General features: G+C 41.4%; 2 protein-coding genes across 3 annotated transcripts; one reads left to right on the top strand and one right to left on the bottom strand.

Moving 5' to 3' along the window:
• Positions 1-5,448: 5,448 nt before the first annotated feature.
• On the bottom strand, positions 5,449-15,122 carry LOC115108176 (U6 snRNA-associated Sm-like protein LSm4). Its single transcript, XM_029632227.2, has 5 exons — positions 15,032-15,122; positions 12,957-12,998; positions 12,681-12,779; positions 12,231-12,420; positions 5,449-6,118 (listed from the first exon to the last, which is right to left on the bottom strand). Exons 1-5 carry the CDS (start codon positions 15,032-15,034, stop codon positions 6,009-6,011), a joined length of 444 nt encoding a protein of 147 aa, XP_029488087.1. The 5' UTR covers positions 15,035-15,122; the 3' UTR covers positions 5,449-6,008.
• Positions 15,123-15,199: 77 nt separating this feature from the next.
• LOC115108175 (pyroglutamyl-peptidase 1-like) lies at positions 15,200-20,512 on the top strand. 2 transcript variants are annotated; one of them, XM_029632225.2, is made up of 5 exons: positions 15,200-15,332; positions 17,235-17,287; positions 19,586-19,702; positions 19,805-20,037; positions 20,204-20,512. In XM_029632225.2, exons 1-5 carry the CDS (start codon positions 15,299-15,301, stop codon positions 20,394-20,396), a joined length of 630 nt encoding a protein of 209 aa, XP_029488085.1. In that variant the 5' UTR covers positions 15,200-15,298; the 3' UTR covers positions 20,397-20,512. The 2 variants fall into 2 exon arrangements, with proteins under 2 accessions (XP_029488085.1, XP_029488086.1); XM_029632226.2 differs by having other exon boundaries at positions 15,219-15,249.
• The last annotated feature ends 4,894 nt before the right edge of the window (positions 20,513-25,406 follow it).

The following is a 25,406-nucleotide window of genomic DNA, read 5'->3' as shown; positions in this document are numbered from 1 at the left end:
TCAATCTTCCTGATTCCCGCTTACAAGCCAAATTAAAGCAGGAAGCACCAGTGACTAGATCAATAAAAAAAAAGAGGTCAGACGAAGTAGATGCTAAGCTACGGGACTGTTTTGCTAGCACAGACTGGAATATGTTCCGGGATTCCTCCAATGGCATTGAGGAGTACACCACATCAGTCATTGGCTTCAGCAGTAAGTGCATCGATGACGTCGTCCCCACAGTGACCGCACGTACATACCCCAACCAGAAGCCATGGATTACAGGCAACATCCGCACTGAGCTAAAGGCTAGAGCTGCCGCTTCAAGGGGCGGGACTCCAACCCGGAAGCTTATAAGAAATCCCGATATGCCTTCCGATGAACCACCATACAGGCAAAGCGTCAAAACAGGACTAAGATCGAATGTACTAAACCAGCTCCGACGCTTGACGGTTGTAGCAGGGCTCGCAAACCATTACAGACTACAAAGGGAAGCACAGCCTGGAGCTGCCCAGTGACGCGAGCCTACCAGACGAGCTAAACAGCTTCTATGCTCGCTTCGAGGCAAATAACACTGAAACATGCATTAGAGCACCAGCTGTTCCAGAAGACTGTGTGATCACGCTCTCCGCAGCCGATGTAAAACCTTTAAACAGGTCAACATTCACAAGGCTGCAGGGCCCGACAGATTACCAGGACGTGCACTGCGAGCATGCACTGACCAACTGTCAAGTGTCTTCACTGGCATTTTCAATCTCTCCCTGTCCGAGTCTGTAATACCAACAAGTTTCAAGCAGACCACCATAGAGCCTGTGCCCAAGAACACCAAGAAAACCCGCAACACTCATGTCTGTAGCCATGAAGTGCTTTGAAAGGCTGGTCATGACTCACATCAACACCATTATCCCAGAAACCCTAGACCCACTCCAATTTGCATACCGCCCCAACAGATCCCCAGATGATGCAATCTCTTTTGCACTCCATACTGCCCTTTCCCACCTGGACAAAAGGAACACCTATGTGAGAATGCTATTCATTGACTACAGCTCAGCGTTCAACACCATAGTGCACTCAAAGCTCATCAATAAGCTAAGGACCCTGGGACTAAACACCTCCCTCTGCAACTGGATCCTGGACTTCTTGACGGGTCGCCCCTAGGTGGTAAGGGTAGGTAAAAACACATCCGCCACGCTGATCCTCAACACAGGGGCCCCTTAGGGGTGCGTGCTCAGTCCCCTCCTGTACTTCCTGTTCACCCATGACTGCACGGCCAGGCACGACTCCAAAACCATCATTAAGTTTGCCGATGACACAACACTGGTAGGCCTAATCACTGACAAGACAGCCTATAGGGAGATCAGAGACCTGGCCATGTGGTGCCAGGACAACAATCTCTCCCTCAACGTGATCAAGACAAAGGAGATTATTGTGGACTACAGGAAAAAGAGGACCGAGCACACCCCCATTCTCATCGACAGGGCTGCAGTGAAGCAGGTTGAGAGTTTCAAGTTACTTGGTGTCCACATCACCAACAAACTAACATTGGCCAAACACGCCAAGACAGTTGTGAAGAGGGCACGACAAAACCTATTCCCCCTCAGGAGACTGAAAAGATTTGGCATGGGTGGGTCCTCAGATCCTCAAAAAGGTTCTACAGCTGCACCATCAAGAGCATCCTGACTGGTTGCATCACTGCCTGGTATGGCAACTGCTCGGCCTCCGACCGCAAGGCACTACAGAGGGTAGTGCGATCGGCCCAGGACATCACTGGGGCTAAGCTTCCTGCCATCCAGGACCTCTATACCAGGCAGCGTCAGAAGAAGGCCATAAAAAATGTCAGACTCCAGCCACCCTCGTCATAGACTGTTCTCTCTGCTACTGCACGGCAAGCGGTACCGAAGCGCCAAGTCTAGGCTTCTAAACAGCTTCTACCCCCAAGCCATAAGACTCCTGAACACCTAATCAAATGGCTACCCAGACTATTTGCATTCCCCCCCTCCCTTCCCCTCTTTTACACCGCTGATACTCTGTTATCATCTATGCATAGTCACTTTAATAACTCTACCTTCATGTGCATATTACCTCAACTAACCGGTGCCCACGAAAATTGACTCTGTACCGGTATCCCCCTGTAAATAGTCTCGCTCGTTATTTTACTGCTGCTCTTTAAATACTTGCTACTTTTATTTCTTATTCTTATCCGTATTTTTTCAACTGCATTGTTTGTTAGGGGCTCGTAAGTAAGCATTTCACTGTAAGGTACCTGTTGTATTTGGCGCATGTGACTAATACAATTTGATTTGATTTGACTAGGGCTGTGGCGGTCACGAAATTTAGTCGGCTGGTGATTGTCAAGCAAATAACTGGTCGGTCTCATGGTAACTTACCGTTAATTAACAAACACATTTAGCTTCTCCTGGCTCCCCTGATGCAGAACATCTACTTTTTAAAAAGTCTAATAAATCCATGTAATATATCATACACCTTCGCAATAAATCCATTATTATTTTAGACAGGTCTAAAGAAGTATGACATGAAGAAAATCGAATTCAGAAGAACAGAATAGTATACTTTGAGTTGTCCTTATGTTAGGCTCTGATCTGGCTATGCGAAATGGCTGTGGGCTACATTAGTTAATTTAGCAGACAAGACTTGCTTAGAATTCCTTAGGATTATTTTATATCTTTTTAGTATGAATAATACAATTGAACAATGCTGAATAAAATAGAAAGGAGATTTACTCCAAACAATTTGAGAGTGCGCAATTCTGTGTCGAGCGGTTAACAAAGAAATAGGTATTCCTATATGCTTAATTTAGAGTTATTATTGTAACTTTAGTTGTTCTACAAACATTGATCTATATGCTTAGATTTGTAATACATTGTAAGGCTGCATGACGTGACTAAAGATGATTTGAAAAAAGTTGCTTTAAAAAGGCATGAGCTCTGCTTTGTGTGCTTTGTTTGTTGCGCAGGACGTACACCCTACATCAGTCATTCATTCACAATTTCACGGTAGCATCCCCTTTGTGTGGCTGTAATGCACCCTAAAAAAAATCTATGCATTTTGCGGCCAGTGGCCTCTGCAGAACTTTTTTGCAGAACCTTTCACAGATCTGTGCCTCGACGGACAATTCATTCGACCTCGTGGCTCGGTTTTTGCTCTGGCATGCACTGTCAGCCGTGGAACCTTATATAGACAGGTGTGCCTTTCCAAAACATGTCCAATAAATTGAATATACCACAGGTGGACTCCAGTCAAGTTGTAGAAACATCTCAAGGATGATCAATGGAAACCGGATGCACCGGAGCTCAATTTCGAGTCTCATTGCAAAAGGGTCTGAATACTTATGTAAATAAGGTTAAAAAAAATATATAAAATGTATTACATTTGGAAAATGTTATTAAAAACCTGTTTTCACTTTGTCACTATGGGGTATTGTGTGTGTATATTGATAAGAGTTCAAATGTTCCTCATCAGTTTTAGAATAAGGCTGTATTGTAACAAAATGTGGAAAAAGTGAACAGGTCTGAATACTTTCCGAAGGCACCTTATTTCAGAGGTAGGGAAACCATCTCATAATTTCCAGCAACCCCTTGTCAAAAAACACTTATGCATTTTACATTTTCAATTGAAGCTGGCTTTTCATGCAAATGAAGTTGAGGTTTGAGTTCTTTTTTGGGGGTTTCATGTTACTGAAACTAATACAGATGTTCCATTTCAATTCATTAGAAAACAGCCACAATACTTGCAACACTACAGTAATAAAACTCATGGAACAGCATCCTAAATCAGTCAGCATCTCATGTGATATTTAACTTCATGAATTATAACTATGTTAAATCAGGGCTTGCCTTGCTACCTAAACCCCTTGCTCTGGCCAAATGCTACGCCACGCCCACAGACATAAGTTTATTTTCCGCAATAGAGCCCCACAGTGGAGGTGTCATAATACCCATAAAACCTAGCTGTTGCAATCATTTTTCCACCATTAATTTTATCCTCAGCAACTCACTGCCTTCTTGAAGACAAACAATGTATACGAAACGCTTCAGTCTGGTTTTAGACCCCATCATAGCACTGAGACTCCACTCATGAAGGTGGTAAAATACCTTTTACTGGCATCAGACCAAGGCTCTGCATCTGTTCTCGTGCTCCTAGACCTTAGTGCTGCTTTTGATACCATCGATCACCACATTCTTTTGCAGAGATTGGAAACCCAAATTGGTCTACACAGAAAAGTTCTTGCCTGGTTTAGATCTTATCTGTTGGAAAGATATGAGTTTGTCTCTGGATGGTTTGTCATCTGACAAATCAACTGTACATTTTGGTCATATCAAGACTATTTAAAGGACAGGACAATATTTGGCAATATTTACTCTCAGATTTGAAAATGCTAATTAGCATCAAAGTAGACATCATGCAAAACTACAAATCCCTGCAAGCTCCTGCATATCATCTCTGGCAGACACCTTTGCTAACAGGTATTGTGTCAACTTAAAACTTGCACAAGGCAGTTCACAGAATTGTCCATTTAAATACATTTTGCCAATTTATTAATTACTACATTTTGCTAACATTCGATAGTTAATCCAGAGATTCTTATCTTTGCCTCGATTAGGCAGTCTCGTCCAGATCATCATGTAATTTGTAGTTCTTTATGAGAACCACATTAGCATTTCATTTTTGGCGGGTAAATACAGGCAAATATATTGATAGAAGTCACCTTGTCCTAGAAAGATTTACAGGGTTATCAAAACGTCACGGTAAGCCTACACAGCCCTTATTTAAAATGTTTCTAAAATGACCTAATGGAAAAACTATTTGAACGATTTCCCTGTTAGACCGCTAGGATTTATTGGTATTATGACTCATACAGTGGTACTCTACGAATTTAGATCTTGCAGATGATGTCTAGAACGCAAACACATTCTAACCATTCTGATTGGTAACAGAAACCGGTTGGGCCAGAGCCAGAACACACGTGGGTATAGCGGCGTTTTGAAAATCAGTAATTTGCATTGATACTCTGATTGGTTAAAGATGATCCAATCGCTAAGGACTTTGTTTTGTACAATTACCCCTCATTTTGAAGTCACCACAAACGACTTCAACGATGGCAGTCTCAGATTGACGTATGCAACGGACATAGAGCAGTGGAAGAATTCAGTTTAAGTCGTCACACAAAATCCTGGCTACATTATTGCACATTGGGCAGCTCTGTGATTGAGGTTGTGCTTTAGGGGGTTAGAGGGTTACACCAGCCTTGTTATATGCACCCCTTATTGTTTGTTGACTACGGACTGTTTATTTTACAGCTAGTTATACAAGAACATAAACCTAATATGCAAATTGTGTTTTTGTCACTGTAGGAGATAAGCGAGCATGAGTGTTACAAAAGGCTTTTTAATTCTGTATGTAGACCAATTCAATTCGTTTTTTCTTCTTTCATACATCAAGTACAGTGTATAACATAAAATTGTTTATTCTCATGTAAGTAAATTACAAAGTTATTTTCTTGGGTTACAAAATGCAAATAAAATTCCAAAAGTAGAACATTTAGAAACTCTTTAACCAACTAGGTATTTTTCACTCATATACACCAATCAACTTAAGTTTTCAAATTCCAAGGGCATAAAATGTGCTTTAAGTCGAAAACAATTGGATATACATAAAAAACAATTGGGTACAATCACTTGTATGTAAATGTCTCTAGCCACAATAAAAACAAAACTTCTGGACGATATTTATAGGTTTTTGACAGTGGCCCAAATTGATAACTTAACAAAAACTGTAAGTAGGGGGGGAAAATCTGTAGATAATACAAAACCCTGCATTTTCTGACCTGAACGGACTATTCATAGTTCTCACAGTGGTGTTCAAACTCACACAACACACAACTAGAAACAAAGCAAAGGGAGCGGTACTGGCCATTATACAAGACATTGTGTGAGATGATCTCCACTGAGTTGTTATTCTGTGAAAACTACACTCTCTCTTACGTCTGACCTGTCTGCCTGTCCCTCTCCTCAGTGCTGGTTCTTGACTCCCTGAGGTTTGCCACCACCAGGCTTCTTCTCCTGCTGCTGCTGGCCTCTGCCCACTCCTGGCATACCCCGGCCACGGCCTCCAAATACACCTAAACATTGAGCAGGGACATACAGCAAGACCAAAGTTAATGCACATCAGGAGCACCAGAAAATAATGATTGACACAGCTTATATTGGGCAAATATGATTTCTAGCTACTTTTGAAGCACACACTGTGCCCTAGAAACATTTTTTTTTTTAATTAGGCAAGCCAGTTAAGAACAAATTCTTATTTTCAATGACGGCCTAGGAACAGTGGGTTAACTGCCTTGTTCAGGGGCAGAACGACAGATTTTTACCTTGTCAGCTCAGGGACTCGATCTATCGACCTTTCGGTTAATGGCCCAACGCTCTAACCACTAGGCCACCTGCCGCCCCAACTAATATTTAACAATGTAAAGACAGTTTATTATAAAAGCTCAAATGTGGATGCAATATGCCTGTCATTGAAATTACAGATCTGCAACACACACTGCCTAAATCATAGGCAAATGCACTTTTTTTGTGTGCCTAATAATGATGTTAGCAGAAGACTGCCTCAGTAAGAATGGGAGGCCAATGTTGGTCTAAGGTTGGGTAGGGGTGAGGTCCGGAAGGGGTCAGTCAACTTCCCTAACTGACATTTCCTGAAACCTAAGCTGTGTTCAAATACTCATACTAACCGCACTATTTTTATTTGTTCCTTTAAAAAAAAAATGTTTTTCCTTTATTAAATATTTTTTTCCACCTTTATTTAACCAGGTAGGCTAGTTGAGAACAAGTTCTCATTTACAACTGCGACCTGGCCAAGATAAAGTATAGCAGTGTGAACAGACAACAGAGTTACACATGGAGTAAACAATTAACAAGTCAATAACACAGTAGAATTTGTGTAGTATTTGTGACGTAAATTAAGTATGTAGTATGCTAATTGGGGGCGACAGGTAGCCTAGTGGTTAGAGCGTTGAGCCAGTAACCGAAAGGTTGCTAAATCGAATCCCAGAGCTGACAAGGTAAAAGTCTGTCGTTCTTTCCCTGAACAAGGCAGTTAACCCACGGTTCCTATGCAGTCATTGTAAATAAGAATTTGTTCTTAACTGACTTGCCTAGTTAAATAAAATTGTTCCCAGATATCGTACTAAATTTGCCAAAATACGAAGTATGCAAGCAGTGGACACTATTTATGTGCTTTTAGGGCCTAAAAAGCAAATTCTTCAGAAAATGCTCATGGCTTCACATTTTCAGAATTGAAGAAAATGGCAGCCCAAGTTCGACGGGGGCGGATACAAATTCATTGCTTTAAATAATGACAAATATTAAGAACATGTTGAACAATGTAATAAAGTAATGACTTGTCAAATAAGTTACACGTTATGTTGGCTTACAATTTGTTAGCTACGCTATTTTTACAAACCGCATACCGGTACATACTGCTGTAATGCTATGTTAGCTAGTTACCTAACGAGTAATGTTACCATTAGTTGGCTACTAATACGTCAAACTTGCCAGGCAGTATAAACTATAATCTAACTAAACTACCCAATGTTTATTGACTTGATTATTCACGTCATTCTTAGCTAAGTGGTATAGTCGTTGTGCGTTCTCAATGGACATGGTTAATTTCTGGCCATCTACTCCGATTTCAGAGCACACTCGTCTGAGTGTGCCAGAGCGCAGAATAACTGATGAATTTACACATTTTCAACACCCGTTGAATATTTACATTTACATTTAAGTCATTTAGCAGACGCTCTTATCCAGAGCGACTTACAAATTGGTGCATTCACCTTATGACATCCAGTGGAAATCTTAACGTTACAGCATACAATAACATTCTAGACGATTCTGTGCTTCCAACTTGTGGCCAGTGTCAGTAAATGTTGGCCAAAAAAAGCGTAATTAAATTGTTGCCAGCATCATAGTTACAGTCACAAACGCTCTGGATAACATGAACCAGCCTAACCAGCTCTGCTAAGGCGAGTAAAACGGTCAGAGTAAGGTGTTCTCTCATTTGTGTCTGGAAATAGTTAGCAAGCTAGCCAACGTTATCCAGTTAGCTTGGGTGCTTTACTGTGGTTGTAAGGTCAGAACGATCGGATCAACCCTATTCCTCAGCCAGAGCGTGCTCCAAGAGTGAACCATTATGAAATGGACAATCTGACAACGATCTGGATTTACGAACACCCAGAGCGCACTCTGGCACTCCAGATTGAATTTCCCGAACACACCCAAAATCGTAAAATGTCTGCTAACAAGCTAGCAATAGGTTGCACGGCAACAACATCAACTTCCGATAGACAGGCGAAGCGCTAGTACGCTCAACTGAAAGGATACAGTTTGTTTACAGTATACTAAAATTAACTAATAGTATATACTCAAACAATGTATCCAACAAAATAAGTCTTGTTTGATCCTACATTAAAATGAGGTGGTCTCAATGACACCTTCACATATTTCTGGGTAAAATGTAGGGGTAATGATTATTAGATTTCATAGGTGTCTTTGTGGACAGTCTAGTGAAAATGTGAACTGGCTTCGTAATTTTGTTTGGGGAGAAAATTCTCAATTCAATTACTAGATGCAATGTAGTCTAGTTTATTGTAGACTATTTGAAATATGAAACAACTGAACTAGGCCTATATGAGCTGGTTTCAGATCTCCATCCCTGACCTAATCCATCAAGGTCTGACTACTAGTCTACCATTCACTCAACATGCCTTGTCGTCATTGGTGGACTGACTATTATCACATCATTAGAAGCCTACTACATACAGATATATCAAGAGGACAGATCAATAACTGATTAATTAACATTGGCCTACTAATCTTTAAACCGTCTAAAATAACTTTCTGTGAAGAACGGTATTAGCGGAACAGCTCTCTGCCATGTCTGTTTCCATCCACACAGGAACATGCTCTAAACTACCGCAACACCCGCACGTTTCCTTGCTCAGCAATGCGCTCGTGACTACTACGGTTGCGGAGAACAAAGCATGTGCAAGCAAGCAAGAAAGTGTTCACTGAGTTGACAATGTTGTAGCCAACTATCTTCATTGTAATGACACCTTAGCTAAGGAGCTAACTACGAAAGAATAGTGATTATGTGCTTGACTAACATACCATTTTGGAAAATATATTTGGCAAACAGTTCATTTTCCGTACCCTATTCCACCCCACACATTAGTGGTATCAACGGACGATGTGGAGATCTGCCATCCAGCTCAAGAGGTGGAAAATAGTACTATGACTACAAGGGCTGGCCGGAGCGTACAGCTTGAAAAATGTTCTCCTCACCCAAGTCCTCAGATTGGCTCAGCTCCAAATTCCGACCGTTGAGTCAAAAAAACGTGCCAACTAGAAGCCTATTTTTCTGTGTATTTTAGGGTAGTTTTAAAGTCATGTACTTTGACCTCAAATTGCATGCATGGTACGCAAAATACATGCAGGTTGGCAGGCCTGAAATTACAAAGTAATTTGTGGGAAATTTGGTTTATTTAATTTTGCTATTGCGATGCATTGTACACCGTCTCTTGATTGACAGCCTATGTTGGGCTTATATGAATTCTAGCTACTTTTGAAGCACATGCTGTCCGCTAGAAATGATTATGTAACACTGTAAAGACAGTTTTTTTATAAAAGCTAACATGTTGATAAAATACCAGTCACTGAAATTAAAAAGTAATTTGGGTTATATTAGGTTTCTACATTGAGTAAATGCAGTATTTTCCTATTGAGATCCATAACATTGAACACTAAGAACGGCAGGTTTGTGGTGATGAATCCAGGAGATCAGTTATTTATTCATTGCTATGATCATTGATCTCCTGAAGAAGCTATCTTTTTTCCTTTCTTTCTGTGCCCCCAAATGTTTGGATATACCTCCAAATGTTTGGATATACTGGTAAAGTTACCAGAGTATACTACAAAGCAGAATCAATGAGTTAAACAAATCAAAATATATATTGATTTTAGATTCTTCAATGTAGCCACCCTTTGCCTTAACAGCTTTGCACACTCTTGGCATTCTCTCAACCAGCTTCACCTGGAATGCTTTTCCAACACTCTTGAAGGAGTTCCCACATATGCTGAGCACTTGTTGGCTGCTTTTCCTTCACTCTGCGGTCCAACTAATCCCAAACCATCTCAGTTGGGTTGAGGTCAGGTGATTGAGAGGCCAGATCATCTGATGCAGCACTCCATCACTCTCCTTCTTGGACAAATAGCCCTTACACAGACTGGATGTGTGTTTTGGGTCATTGTCCTGTTGGAAAAACAAATAGTAGTCCCACTAAGCGCAAACCAGATGGGATGGCCTATCGCTGCAGATTGCCGTGGTAGCCATGCTGGTTAAATGTGCCTTGAATTCTAAATAAATCACAGACAGTGTCACAAGCAAAGCACCTCCACACCACCTCCTCCATGCTTCACGGTGGGAACCACACATGTGGAGATCCGTTCACCTACTCTGCGTCTCATGGCTGGAACCAAAGTCTCTTCTCATTGGTATCCTTTAGTAGTGGTTTCCTTGCAGCAATTCGACCATGAAGGCCTGATTGACGCAGTCTCCTCTGAACAGTTGGTGTTGAGATGTGTCTGTCAAATATATTTAGATTTGTTTCAACACTTTTTTTGCGTACTACATGATTCCACAGTTTTGATGTCTTCACCATTATTTTACAATGTAGAAAATAGTCCAAAGAAAAAACCCTGGAATGAGTTGGTGTCCAAACTTTTGACTGGTACACTAATATACACTGCTCAAAAAAATAAAGTCTGCAACATCCTCCAGCATGACCGGTTTGGCGGTGGGTCAGTCATGGTGTAGGGGTGGCATTTCTTTGGGGGGCCGCACAGCCCTCCATGTGCTCGCCAGAGGTAGCCTGACTGCCATTAGGTACCGAGATGAGATCCTCAGACCCCTTGTGAGACCATATGCTGGTGCGGTTGGCCCTGGGTTCCTCCTAATGCAAGACAATGCTCCACCTCATGTGGCTGGAGTGTGTCAGCAGTTCCTGCAAGAGGAAGGCATTGATGCTATGGACTGGCCCGCCCATTCCCCAGACCTGAATCCAATTGAGCACATCTGGGACATCATGTCTCGCTCCATCCACCACGTTGCACCACAGACTGTCCAGGAATTGGCGGATGCTTTAGTCCAGGTCTGGGACGAGATCTCTCAGGAGACCATCCGCCACCTCATCAGGAGCATGCCCAGGCGTTGTAGGGAGGTCATACAGGCACGTGGAGGCCACACACACTACTGAGCCTCATTTTGACTTGTTTTAAGGACATTACATCAAAGTTGGATCAGCCTGTAGTGTGGTTTTCCACTTTAATTTTGACTGTGACTCCAAATCCAGACCTCCATGGGTTGATCAAATGTATTTCCATTGATCATTTTTGTGTGATTTTGTTGTCAGCACATTCAACATGTAAAGAAAAAAGTATTTAATAAGAATATTTCATTCATTCAGATCTAGGATGTGTTATTTTAGCGTTCCCTTCATTTTTTTGAGCAGTATATATATATATATGTATGTGTGTGTGTGTGTGTGTGTGTGTATATATATATATATATACATACATACACACGTTTACAATAGTAATTTACAATATTAACAATGTCTGCACTGTAAGAGTCATACACACACACAACCGTTCAAAAGTTTGGGGTCATTTACAGTGCAGACATCGTTAATATTGTAAATGACTATTGTAGCTGGAAACAGCTGATTTTTAATGGAATATCTACATAGGTGTACAGAGGGCCATCATCATCAACCAACTTCTATTAATTATTTCTCACTTATGAGTTTAGATACATATGTTAACAATCCTTCTGCCAAAGGACCATTCTATGGATTACATTTAACATTTTTGAAAATCCCCAATATCAAAGCCTTTTTTTGTCCTGGTTTCGTATGGAATCACTCAATAATGGAAAAAATATGTATATATATATATATATATATACACTATGTTTACTTAGCTCATAAATATAAGTCCCAATTGCATCACACTACCAGCACCTCAACCAAAGGTTACCCATTTGCCTACCCATTTGCCTCCCTCTACCTGCTCCTGCTCCTCCCCCTCGGCCCTTGCCCTGCTGTTTGTTCTGCTGCATGCCTCCTCGCCCGCGGCCCTTGGACACCACCTCCTCCTTTACCATGTCCATCTTACCTCTACCTGCTCCTGCTCCTCCCCCTCGGCCCTTGCCCTGCTGTTTGTTCTGCTGCATGCCTCCTCGCCCGCGGCCCTTGGACACCACCTCCTCCTTTACCATGTCGATGATTTCATCAGGGATACGCAGGTACTTTATGGTGCTTCCTCTGATGTAACACTCGGGCATCCTCCAAAACTTATCTCCATCCTAAACGATAGGAGTGAATGGGATTAGGGGAGAATTTCAGCATTAGTCTTGGTAGAAGCACTCTTAAAAGCTGAATCTTTTGACTGTCAATAGTGCCATCTTGTGGCTAGACATGGACATTTTTCTGATAGTTGATTTGTGAAAAAGACAGCAATGTAGCCTCTTCATTCACGGCTGTCACGTAAGCAACCATTTACATATTTCAGATCAGTGGTCACAACTCTTGAGTGTCGACAAGTACTTATAGACAAACCCTTTACCCTCGAGGTGCAGATGACTTCTCGTAAGTTGATATTCATCCAGTTGTCACAACTGACCAAGTGTCCGTTATACGTCTCTCCATTCTTCAACTCCACCAGCTGAGGAGCATAGGGAAGAAGCATGAGTAAGAAATCAAAGTGATGTGGTTTCATGTTTGTACCACAAAAACCAATGACCACATTTACATGAACAACCGTGAGAAACTCACATGACTCAAGAAACAAAGTAAGAGTAAAATATCACAAAAACTTAAGACTAGTTGAATTCATCCTTACCATAGGGTGGTTCTGTGCAGTCTTCAGCAGAGATAGAGGTAGCTGTGAATTTCAATGTTTTTTTTAAAGTCATTGCGCATGTGTCTTGCTCGTTAGCTAACACATGATTAAATTAGCTAGCTAGCTTTGAAAAGGTTTGCTAACTAGTTGGTATGATAGCCAACTATACTGAACAAAAATATAAACGCAACAATTTCAAAGAATTTACTGAGTTAGTTCATATAAGGAAATCAGTCAATTAAAAAAAGTCATTAGGCCCTAATCTATGGATTTCACATGACTGGAAATACAGATATGCATCTGTTGGTCCCAGACACCTTTATAGAAAAGGGAGTGACAACCGCCATTTGCCTCATGCAGCGTGGCGGCTCCTTAACAGAGTTGATCAGGCTGTTGATTGTGGCCTATGGAATGTTGTCCCACTCCTCTTCAATGGCTGTAAAAAGTTGCAGGAACTGGAACATGCTACTGTACATGTCGAACCAGAGCATCCCAAACATGCTCAATAGGCCATGAAAGAACTGGGACATTTTCAGCTTCCAGGAATTGTGTACAGTCCTTGTGACATGGGGATGTGCATTATTATGCTGAAACATTAGGTGATGGCGGCGGATGAATGGCACAACAATGGGCCTCGGGATCTACATTTACATTTACATTTAAGTCATTTAGCAGACGCTCTTATCCAGAGCGACTTACAAATTGGTGCGTTCACCTTAAGACATCCAGTGGAACAGCCACTTTACAATAGTGCATCTAAATCTTTTAAGGGGGGGGGGGGGGGTGAGAAGGATTACTTTATCCTATCCTAGGTATTCCTGAAAGAGGTGGGGTTTCAGGTGTCTCCGGAAGGTGGTGATTGACTCCGCTGTCCTGGCGTCGTGAGGGAGTTTGTTCCACCATTGGGGGGCCAGAGCAGCGAACAGTTTTGACTGGGCTGCGCGGGAACTGTACTTCCTCAGTGGTAGGGAGGCGAGCAGGCCAGAGGTGGATGAACGCAGTGCCCTTGTTTGGGTGTAGGGCCTGATCTAGTCAAGGTATCTCTGTGCATTCAAATTGCCATAGATAAAATGCAATTGTGTTCTTTGTCCGTAGCTTATGCCTGCCTATACCATAACCCCACGACCACAGGGCACTCTGTTCACAACGTTGACATCAGTAAACAGCTCGCTCACACGATGCTATATACGTGGTCAGCAGTTGTGTGGCTGGTTGGACGACCTGCCAAATTCTCTAAAATTACATTTGAGGCAGCTTATAGCAAGGGTTCCCAAACTCGGTGCTGCCCCCCCCTGGATGCACATTTAGTTTTGCTGTAGCACTACACTGCTGATTCACGTAATCAAAGCTTGATGATGAGATGGTTATTTGAATCAGTTGTGTAGTGCTAGGGCAAAAACCAAAACCTGGGGAGAAGAGGCACCCCAGGACTATGTTTGGTGGACATGCCTGCAGTCAGCATGCTAATTGCACACTCCCTCAAAGACATCTGTGGCATTGTGTTGTGACAAAACTGCACATTTTAGAGTCGCCTTTTTTTGTCCCTAGCACAAGGTGCACCTGTCTAGTGATCATGCTGTTTTATCAGTTTCTTCATATGCCACACCTGTCAGGTGGATGGATTATCTTGGCAAATAAAAAATGCACACTAACAGGGATGGAAACAAATTTGTGCACAACATTTGAGAGAAATAAGCTTTTTGTACTTATTGAACATTTCTGGGATACTTTATTTCAGCTCATGGAACCTACACTTTACATGATGCGTTTATATTGTTTGTTTAGTGTAGTTAACTAGCTAGATCAAATTTGACTTGAAATGCAAACCATGTGTTTAGACACTATAACAAACATATGTCAATGTTTTAACTAGATTACGATTATATTTTTAGTTAGCTATTAGCTAGCATTAACACAATGAGTTAACCGTTTAGCTACGTTCATGTTACGTTACAGTAGCTAACTATCCAAGCTGCATGGTAAACAAAACAACCACGCTTTTGTGCTCGAGCTATTCCACGGTCCCACACATAATAGTCCTCATATTACTGTAACCCGATAAAACATATACTTACCATTATAACAGATTATATTACAAACTATCCGGTCAACTGAACGTATTTTATTTTGTTTGCTAATGCTAACTACGTTGGACGGAAGTTGTCGCCAAAATGTGTTTCTACCATGCGTCATTACGTCAGACTCGCCGATAAAAAAAAAACGCAAAAAGCACAGAAACAGATGACTGATCAACTGTGAAAGGACAGCAAACTCCCAGACAGCTGCATCCCTGGTAAAATTTTGAATAACAAACGAAAACATTCACTACAGCTAAGAAAAATATGGACAATAGTAAGCAAACTGTTGTTGTAACAGGTTAGTGGGCTTTCCTCTACTTCCTCGACTGTACGTAGTTTCTAGCTCGACAAAGCCAACTAGGGCGTGCATGTCAAGAATGTTACTCTGTTGAAAAGTTGTGTGAAGGACATGCAGCTGAGTTGTCCAAATAGTTGCCGTTTGTTATTTGTAAAATGGCATACATTCCTTCAAAGTGTTTGTCAAATTGGCAGTCATTTGTTTCTTATATTCCAAAATAATATGCCTATGGATAACTGCCTATGGACATAATTGAATAACTTTAGGAACGTGTCATGCATGGTATGACCTACTTGACCCTGTAAGTAGCAGAATCAAATTGAAGTTGTAATATTTCAGACCTCCAGACATGCACTTGTTAGGCAATTTGGAACATTTTTAATGTCTTCCTTGTGTTTAGCAAAATTGTAGTTTCAATAAACATTTGCTTTACATACTAGCATTAAACAGAATTGTGAAACTTTTAGGGTGTTTTCACATATTCCTCTTTTTAAAATACATTATCTCAGTCCTCTTTAAAGTGAATTGGGGTAAAACATTTAAATGAAATAAAAATAACCCAGTTCTCTTTGCAGTCACACTACCCTTGCCTTTGAATGAGGACTCAACTATTTTTTTCCAGTACACTTCACCTATTTTGTGGACTGAGTCCTCTTTGCACTTTGCATATTTTTTTCCAACATGCACTCTGTGTTTTTACAAAGTGCAGGACAAGCCATTCAATCAGAATTGTGTTATTGGACAACTAGATATACATACATTTTGGAAGCTAATAATTGCATTTAATTAAAATATGAGACATAATTGTAATTAGAAGATACTATTAACATGTACATTTTATTGCTAACATAATATATAGCAGAAGAATAACTGCAGATTTAAATAATGCTGTAATTGAAAATTGTACACCCAATATAGGCGACTGCCCCTTTATTAGCTAGAATTGATTTTGTACCCTACAGTATGTTGTTATTCTCACCAAATTATGTTGTCTTCTCACACTTTTCAAAATGCACAATCAAATAAGCATTTTATGAAGCTCTCAGCCTATAGATAGCATATTGCAAACAAATAATCTTGAACTACAAACACACATTTTGGAATTTCTGTGTCGCTAATCAGTAACCAAAAACATTTTTTTTCTGCGAACCTGCATATAATCTTCTCTCTTTTGTGGCACCAATGTGATGGATTATGGCAGGGGAATCTGTGTTGCAGTATGCAAGTGTGTGGTGTGGGAATAATGACAGACGAACCTGGGGAGCTTTGTGTTCACATCTCCCTAAAAGAGGGAACCAGACCACGGAATTCAAGCGAACTGCTTCAGGGGCTCTTTTGAGGTGTCTGACTTCCTTTGGAGTGTTCACAGTGCACAACAAATGTTGCAAACCGTGCTGAGTTCACAAAAATTGTCCGAAAGGGACCAAGTGTGAAAACACCCAAATTCTCCTGTCTCCCAGACGCAAAGGCCAGTTGAACACGGGATGGCCTGATAAAAGATGTTAGATTGCCTGGAACAGAGGGCCTCACAAAAGAGCTGGCCAGCAGCTGCTGACCCCACGCTCTTTCCTTTTCACCTTCCTGCCAGACAGACAGATCCCTGTGTCCCCAAGGGAACACACCAGCCCATTAATTTCACAGGGATTCAGAGTGATGTCTCAGCGTTACTGCAGCTACACTCTCGCATTTTTATATAAACATCATATAAAGTGAGCTTTTTATTGGATTGTGCATATTTCTTTAGTGTCCCTTCGAGCATGGGTTCTTAGGACAGTTATTTCCCTTAAAGCAAATGTATTGCCAAGCAATCCTATAAGTAAAGCTTCAATCTCAAGTTAATTGAGTCTGCTATTTGAGTTTAATACTTTCTTTTAATTTTATAAATGCTGCCATATTTTGCAGGGTTTGAGCCATTTGGAGAGCACACTATTAATGCCAGTTGGGTAGCAGTACAGGTATGTATATTTAGCATATTACACGTAGGCTATATTGAATTAATTTGTCTTTATAACTATGAGGATGCGTTTATTTCCCTGACAATAACACAAAACTGCTTACCTTGTTCATGCTCAGCCTGTTTTGGTAGATCTCCATTCAGAAAATGTTTTCTTACACGTTCTATAATGTGTGAGAATCATTATAGGGCCAAAGTGGTGGTGTGGGGCTGTATTGGGAAATGTGATGGGGACAATGGTTGTCAGGGTGTCTAGACAGACTTGATAAGGATATTCAAATCAAACAAAGGGCTGCTTTGTGGCTGTGGTCAATCACGCCACTTTTAAATGTTTATGGGAACTGGCCTGGTAGCCATGGCCAGTTGACCTGTAGCAAATTAGAGCCAGTTGTGAACATTACACTTTAGAAATGTTGTCTCCTCCAGAAATGTTCAATCTTTTCCTATTTGTGCTTTCCCAATTTGTGTTTTTAGGATATCATCCAATCATATTTCTGTTGTGCATATTTTTTTATGGACTGAATAGACAAAGTAAAGATGACCACAAGGAAATGTCTAACATGTTACAAAATGTCTATTTACAGTGCCTTGCGAAAGTATTCGGCCCCCTTGAACTTTGCGACCTTTTGCCACATTTCAGGCTTCAAACATAAAGATATAAAACTGTATTTTTTTGTGAAGAATCAACAAGTGGGACACATTCATGAAGTGGAACGACATTTATTGGATATTTCAAACTTTTTTAACAAATCAAAAACTGAAAAATTGGGCGTGCAAAATTATTCAGCCCCTTTAAGTTAATACTTTGTAGCGCCACCTTTTGCTGCGATTACAGCTGTAAGTCGCTTGGGGTATGTCTCTATCAGTTTTGCACATCGAGAGACTGACATTTTTTCCCATTCCTCCTTGCAAAACAGCTCGAGCTCAATGAGGTTGGATGGAGAGCATTTGTGAACAGAGGTTTTCAGTTCTTTCCACAGATTCTCGATTGGATTCAGGTCTGGATTTTGACTTGGCCATTCTAACACCTGGATATGTTTATTTTTGAACCATTCCATTGTAGATTTTGCTTTATGTTTTGGATCATTGTCTTGTTGGAAGACAAATCTCCGTCCCAGTCTCAGGTCTTTTGCAGACTCCATCAGGTTTTCTTCCAGAATGGTCCTGTATTTGGCTCCATCCATCTTCCCATCAATTTTAACCATCTTCCCTGTCCCTGCTGAAGAAAAGCAGGCCCAAACCATGATGCTGCCACCACCATGTTTGACAGTGGGGATGGTGTGTTCAGGGTGATGAGCTGTGTTGCTTTTACGCCAAACATAACGTTTTGCATTGTTGCCAAAAAGTTCAATTTTGGTTTCATCTGACCAGAGCACCTTCTTCCACATGTTTGGTGTGTCTCCCAGGTGGCTTGTGGCAAACTTTAAACAACACTTTTTATGGATATCTTTAAGAAATGGCTTTCTTCTTGCCACTCTTCCATAAAGGCCAGATTTGTGCAATATACGACTGATTGTTGTCCTATGGACAGAGTCTCCCACCTCAGCTGTAGATCTCTGCAGTTCATCCAGAGTGATCATGGGCCTCTTGGCTGCATCTCTGATCAGTCTTCTCCTTGTATGAGCTGAATGTTTAGAGGGACGGCCAGGTCTTGGTAGATTTGCAGTGGTCTGATACTCCTTCCATTTCAATATTATCGCTTGCACAGTGCTCCTTGGGATGTTTAAAGCTTGGGAAATCTTTTTGTATCCAAATCCGGCTTTAAACTTCTTCACAACAGTATCTCGGACCTGCCTGGTATGTTCCTTGTTCTTCATGATGCTCTCTGCGCTTTTAACGGACCTCTGAGACTATCACAGTGCAGGTGCATTTATACGGAGACTTGATTACACACAGGTGGATTGTATTTATCATTAGTCATTTAGGTCAACATTGGATCATTCAGAGATCCTCACTGAACTTCTGGAGAGAGTTTGCTGCACTGAAAGTAAAGGGGCTGAATAATTTTGCACGCCCAATTTTTCAGTTTTTGATTTGTTAAAAAAGTTTGAAATATCCAATAAATGTCGTTCCACTTCATGATTGTGTCCCACTTGTTGTTGATTCTTCACAAAAAAAATACATTTTTACATCTTTGTTTGAAGCCTGAAATGTGGCAAAAGGTCGCAAAGTTCAAGGGGGCCGAATACTTTCGCAAGGCACTGTATTTTAAAAGCAATGAGTTTCAAAATAATGTGAAGACATTTCTATTTTCTTTTATGAATATTAATCACCTGTCTACTCTTCTCTTTGTTTTAAGGAACTGAAGAAGCTGGGCCTGGGAAAGGATATAGACCTGCATGTGTATGAGGTGCCTGTTGACTACCAGGCAGTCCAGAGTTTGATTCCATCACTATTGAAGCAGTATCATCCTCAGGTAAGAAGGCAATGAATGGGCTCCTATCTCCTTTCCTGCTGGTCAATTATGCACCATATTTTAATTTGTTTGTTTTGTATCCTTCTCTGCACGGGGAATCAGTTAGTGGTCCATGTTGGAGTCTCAGGTATGGCCACCACCGTTACCTTAGAGAAATGTGGCCGTAACCATGGCTACAAGGGTCTGGACAACAGCCGCTTCTGTCCCCATTCTCAGTGTTGCATTGAGGGGGGCCCAGACTGCATTGACTCTGTTATTGACATGGAATCGGTCTGCAAAAGAGTGACAGCCTCTGGACTAGGAGTAGCAGTCTCCGTCTCTCAAGATGCTGGCAGGTAAGCATCTCCCTCCTGTGTGCTTTTGTGTTTGCGAAATTGCTAATAAAATCAATATGCATGCATACACCTGTATTTCAAAGAAAGTTGTTGCCCCCCCCCCCACATCTTACTGTAGAACCACCACTTAGAACCATTATATTAATTCCTGTGTCTTTCCTGACAGATACCTCTGTGACTTCACCTACTACACCTCTCTGTACCTGAGCCATGGGCACTCGGCATTCATCCACGTGCCTCCCATAGAGAAGCCTTATAGTGGAGTGGACTTGGGTAGGGCCCTCCAAGCCATCATACAAGAGATGTTGGACATGCTCAACCAACCCAAAGAGAAGATCCACTGCCAGCGTGTGCACTAATTTACCTGTGAAAGCCAACTGCCTTTAACCCCTTACACACACGAGAGATTATGCACTTAACCACAACTAGCCAAACAATGTTTTTGTTTCATTACCTCTTCTGGTGCAAATTCAAAGATGGCAACCATACAGACACTTCCAGTTGACTTATTTCACAGCCATTTCGTCACATTCTTCATTGCTGTTTCCTCAAGCTCTTGACCTGGCCCATTTTTTTTTTTAATGGTTTTGATGAGGTGAGTAAAGCTGGTTCGGTGTTTTGGTGTAACGAGCTTTCCCCACATTCTGACACAGAGATTGAGCAAGACGATTTGAACTGGAATAACAGGAATTGACAGAAGTGAGCCACATGCTTGTTCTAAGAGCCCTACTCTTTTTTAATCTGTTGCGAAGCTTCCATGGTTTTGACTCTTTATCCATACTTAACCTGCTATCTCAGAAACAGGGTTAGTGTATGGAATAGCCCTTTTTTGCATCAACTCAATGTACAAGTTCCACATTATTTATTGTTATCTATCTAGTTATTTAAGGGGAATTTCTGTCTTTGGTTGTTATTCATCATCTTGAAGAGCTATTTTTGTAACTATCTTTTTCATTAAAGTCCACTTGTTGGTGCTACTTAAGTCATGCTAGTACTTCCTGGATTTGATGTATATGAAATGCCTGGCCTTTTCCTCTCCACTCACCAACAAAACCAGCGAACTACAACTTCTGATAAGGATAAAAAAGGACTTTCCACCTTTCTTTTTTATGCTGTGGGTCTCGCCAGCTTCCAGGTCTACAGGGCTGATCGCGTCCCGAAGCAGTGCGATAAATCCAAAGGAGCTGGTTTGTGTTTCTACGTCACCCAATGCTGGTGCAATGATGACACTTCTGAGTCTCCAGATCTGGAATCTATTTTCATCCTGCAAACCTTTTTATTCACCCCGTGAATTTTCCTCAGTCATTCTGGCCGGAGTCTATATCGCTCCGAGCACCTGTGCACACACAGAGCAACATCTACTGGCTGATCAGATCAGAGGTGGAAAGAGAATACCCAGATTCTACTTTGACCATCAAGGGGGGATTTTAACCATACCAGCCTACAACAGGAACTTCCCAAATACAAACACTTGGTGAAATGTTCAAGTCAAGAAAAATATTCTGGACCATGTTTACAGCAATTTTAAAGGGACATACCATGCTGTCTCCCATGCTCCCTAAGGGAACTCAGACCATGTGATGCTACACCTCATCCCTGCATACAGACATAAACTAAAAACTGCCAAGCCTGTCAAACATGCAGAAATAGACTGACGAGGCCATTGGGAAGTGAAAGCACTGCCTAGACACCACAAATTGGAACATATTCAAGGACGGCAAAGCCAACATACACGACTACACGGACAGATTCACATCCTACATCAGTGTATGTGAGGAGAACTACATACCATCCAAATACTTTTCTATCACACCTCAACGACAAGCTATGGGTCACTGGTGAGCTTAGGGCTCTCCACAGTGCCGAAGAGCAAGACCAGGATACTCTATAGAGGTCAAGAAAAAGCTACTCTCAGGAATGAAGGCAGCCAAACAGTACAAAGACAGGCTAGAGCAACTGCTCGTCTGTCTGGAAAGGACTGAAAGAAATTGCCAACTAGAAACCTAAAGCTACAAACCCTAACCCCTCACTGCCGAATAAACTAAACTAGTTCTACTGCAGATTTGACACACCCTCCACCTACCCCTCCTTGCCACTTCCCCCTCTCACCCATCTACCCCATCCCACCCCTCCCTTCCCCATTTCTCTCCAGGCTCCTCTCTCCTCTACTTAAGTCTATTGACGCACACGTGCATCAATCTAAGTAATACAATTTGAAAAATCATCATCCCCAATTTTTTACATGGGTTATGTCTCAATCCACCGCATCCGCCTATGGCGGGCTTTCCGTATCTGCGGTGGAAGGTAACAGACCATGAGACATCCCGAAAAATCTAGCTTCTCACAAAAACGTCTGTAGCTTCCGAACGGTTTGGCCTACAAACTATAATAACCACTCAATGGAAAGGGGAGACTCTCACAAACACAATGGTATTCTCCTGTGTCACGGGGCCTATCTTAAGATACTTCCATTAATTTGTATTGGTTATGGGAGTAGTTTTGTGACAACAGAAATAAGAGGTTAAATGTGTATCCAACCTTCAAAACCTTATTCCTTTATGATTTTTGGGGGGATTTTTTTTGCCATATATGTTTATTCAATGCGTTTCTATGGTATATAGTAATGGCCAAGTTCAATATTTTATCAACACATTATTTTTTAATGTTTACACCTAAAATTCAAAATCAAATAGCTAAATGATCCATGGTATGACCATCTTAAAACAATTCCACATGTTATGTCAGCTTAGTAACCCTCCCCTCAAATGGCTTAGATATTTAGAGGTTTAAAGCACTGCGCGGACCAGCTCTCCCGTTTTCACTGACCATATTCAACCAGTCATTAGAGCAATGCACTGTTCCTGCCTGTTTCAAATCTTCCATCATTGTTACAGTCCCAAAAAAAACGTAAAGGTGTCCAGCGTGAACTTTTACAGACCTGCAGTGCTCACCTCGGTAATCATGAAAACCTTTCAGTGCCTGGTACTGTCCCATCTCAAAACCATCACTGACGCCTCCCTCAACCCACTGCAGTTTGCCTACAGAGCTGACAGGTCTGTGGACGACACTGTCGAAATGGGCCAACACTACATCCTCAAACACATTGTTAACCCATAGACATAAACAAGGACATCGTTTGTGGACTTTAGCTCTGCTTTCATTACATTATCTCAGAACTGCTACAAGACAAACTGTCCTAGCTGAACGTGTCCAGCTCCATCTATCAGTGGACTACTGACTTTCTAACCAACAGGACGCAACACGTGAAGCTGGGAAAACACCTCTCTGACTCTTTATCCCTCAGCACCAGAGTGCCGCAAGGATGCGTGCTCTCACCTGTACTCTACTCACTCTGCACCTCTAACAACGCATCTGTCAAACTACTCAAGTTTGCAGATGACGCCACTCTGGTCGATCTCATCACCGACGGCGATGAGTACATGTACCGTGGAGAGGTCAACCAACTAGTGGCCTGGTGCAGTCAAAATAACCTGGAACTCAACACAGACAAAACCGTGGAAATGGTGGTTGACTTAAGAAAACGCCCCCCACCATCCCTCCCCCTCGAGATTGTTGGCTCAGCTGTTAGCACGGCTGAATCATTCAAATTCCTGGGGACCATCATCTCCCACAACCTCAAATTGGAGGACAACATCACAGAGGTCACCAAGAAGGCACACCAGTGGATGTACTACTTGCAGCAGCAAAACACAATCTCCCAGCCAAACATCCGGTTTTAAGCATCAATTGTTGAGTCCATCCTTCATCTCCTCCATCACTGTCTGGTTTGGGTCTGCCCACTGCAAGGGCAAACTGCAACACATACCCAAAACGTCTTGCCACCTGAATAGTTTCTTCCCCCAGGCTGTGGCCCTCACCAACCGGCTATCTGGCCCATAGAGACTAAAGCACTATGCACTCTATGCTGCACACCGCATCAGGCCATCTCTGAACTGTATACAAAATAACTGCATTTCACTCTGTCCAGCTCTCTGCATTTAGATAGATTCATACTGTAAATGTGTACATCCACTGTATATCAATAATATACCCACTGTACATTTGTATATCTGCTCATTCTCTATGTTCACTTTACCTAGTTGTATATAATGTGTGTAAACTTCGTTGTCTGTATTCTGTCTCTAAATGTTGTCTATCACAAGCAGCTGGCACCATATCACCAAGTACAACTCTGAGTATTTGTAAATGTACTTTGTGAATAAAGGTGATTCTGATGGTGCTTTCATAAGGTGTTTTGCTGGATTTATATGTTGTATAGAAATGTTTAATGTACCTGAAAAATGTTCTGTAGAGCAGACTTTTTTAAATTTAAAGTGAACTGCATATTGTGTTTTCATATCCCCCCCAACGTTATCTAAACTTTTGTTTGTTGTTTTTCTTGGGGGGGGGGACAGCAATTTCAGATAGTTTCTCTTACTTGCAAAAGCCAAATGCTGCTCTTTTACATGGATTTTTTTATTGTTTCTTGAGTATTTTTATAAGAAGTTGTAGTTGTGCCTTTTACTACGGTTATTTATATCAGGGAACGGTTTGGTTCTATCTCATATTTTCAAGTCTGTGGGCCCAACTTTGATTGATAGCTGTATGGCGATGTTTGATGTTTGAAGTTCAATGAACTTTATCAGATCAGTATGCTTATCTCAGCTGAGGATTTCATTTGATGAAGTGGGCAGGTAGGCAGCCAGGTGAGAATTGGACCCAGTTCTTGCATTTCTGTAGCACTTTCTTTTTTTACTTTATTGACTGAATTGTTTTGGATGTTTCAGCTTTATGAACGTCATTGAGCTGGTTTAGTTTTGTTCTTGTATTTTTGTCATAACACAGTATTTGTTTTCAGTTGTCTCCCATTACGGCTTCTTCCCGTGTTGTATCTATATTTTAAAAGACATGTCATACCTCTCGTGGTACAACCACATAATAACATACAATAACTGATCCAGATGAATTGTATCTTCTTCCCAGAACAACTGTCATAAGCAATTTTGTTGCCTAAAATATGTTTTGTGTTTACTGGGTATTTGAGTGTTCATGGACTGTATCCATGGAGATTTGTCTTTGTGTTGTTTATGTGTTCCTTCACACTGTCACATACTGGTTATATGTGATTAAATTGTGACTATACTCACAGATGTGAAAGCCTATGTCCCCAAATGCTTGTTGAGGTGACCAATTTCCTTTGAGGATACTCTTCTGACCTGTGCCATATGTAATAATGGAAAGGGCTGTAGAATATTCACTAGGTTACTATTTAGAAATAAACTTCCTAAAAAACATCGATCCCAGTATGCCTAACATCTATACCAACCTATAAATGCTCCACTGTCTCAATGTGTAGGCCTATTGTTCTT

This window comes from Oncorhynchus nerka, linkage group LG24 (genome assembly GCF_034236695.1).
Source record: "Oncorhynchus nerka isolate Pitt River linkage group LG24, Oner_Uvic_2.0, whole genome shotgun sequence".
In the NCBI taxonomy this organism is placed as follows: domain Eukaryota; kingdom Metazoa; phylum Chordata; class Actinopteri; order Salmoniformes; family Salmonidae; genus Oncorhynchus; species Oncorhynchus nerka.
This window is presented reverse-complemented; position numbering and strand designations above follow the sequence as displayed.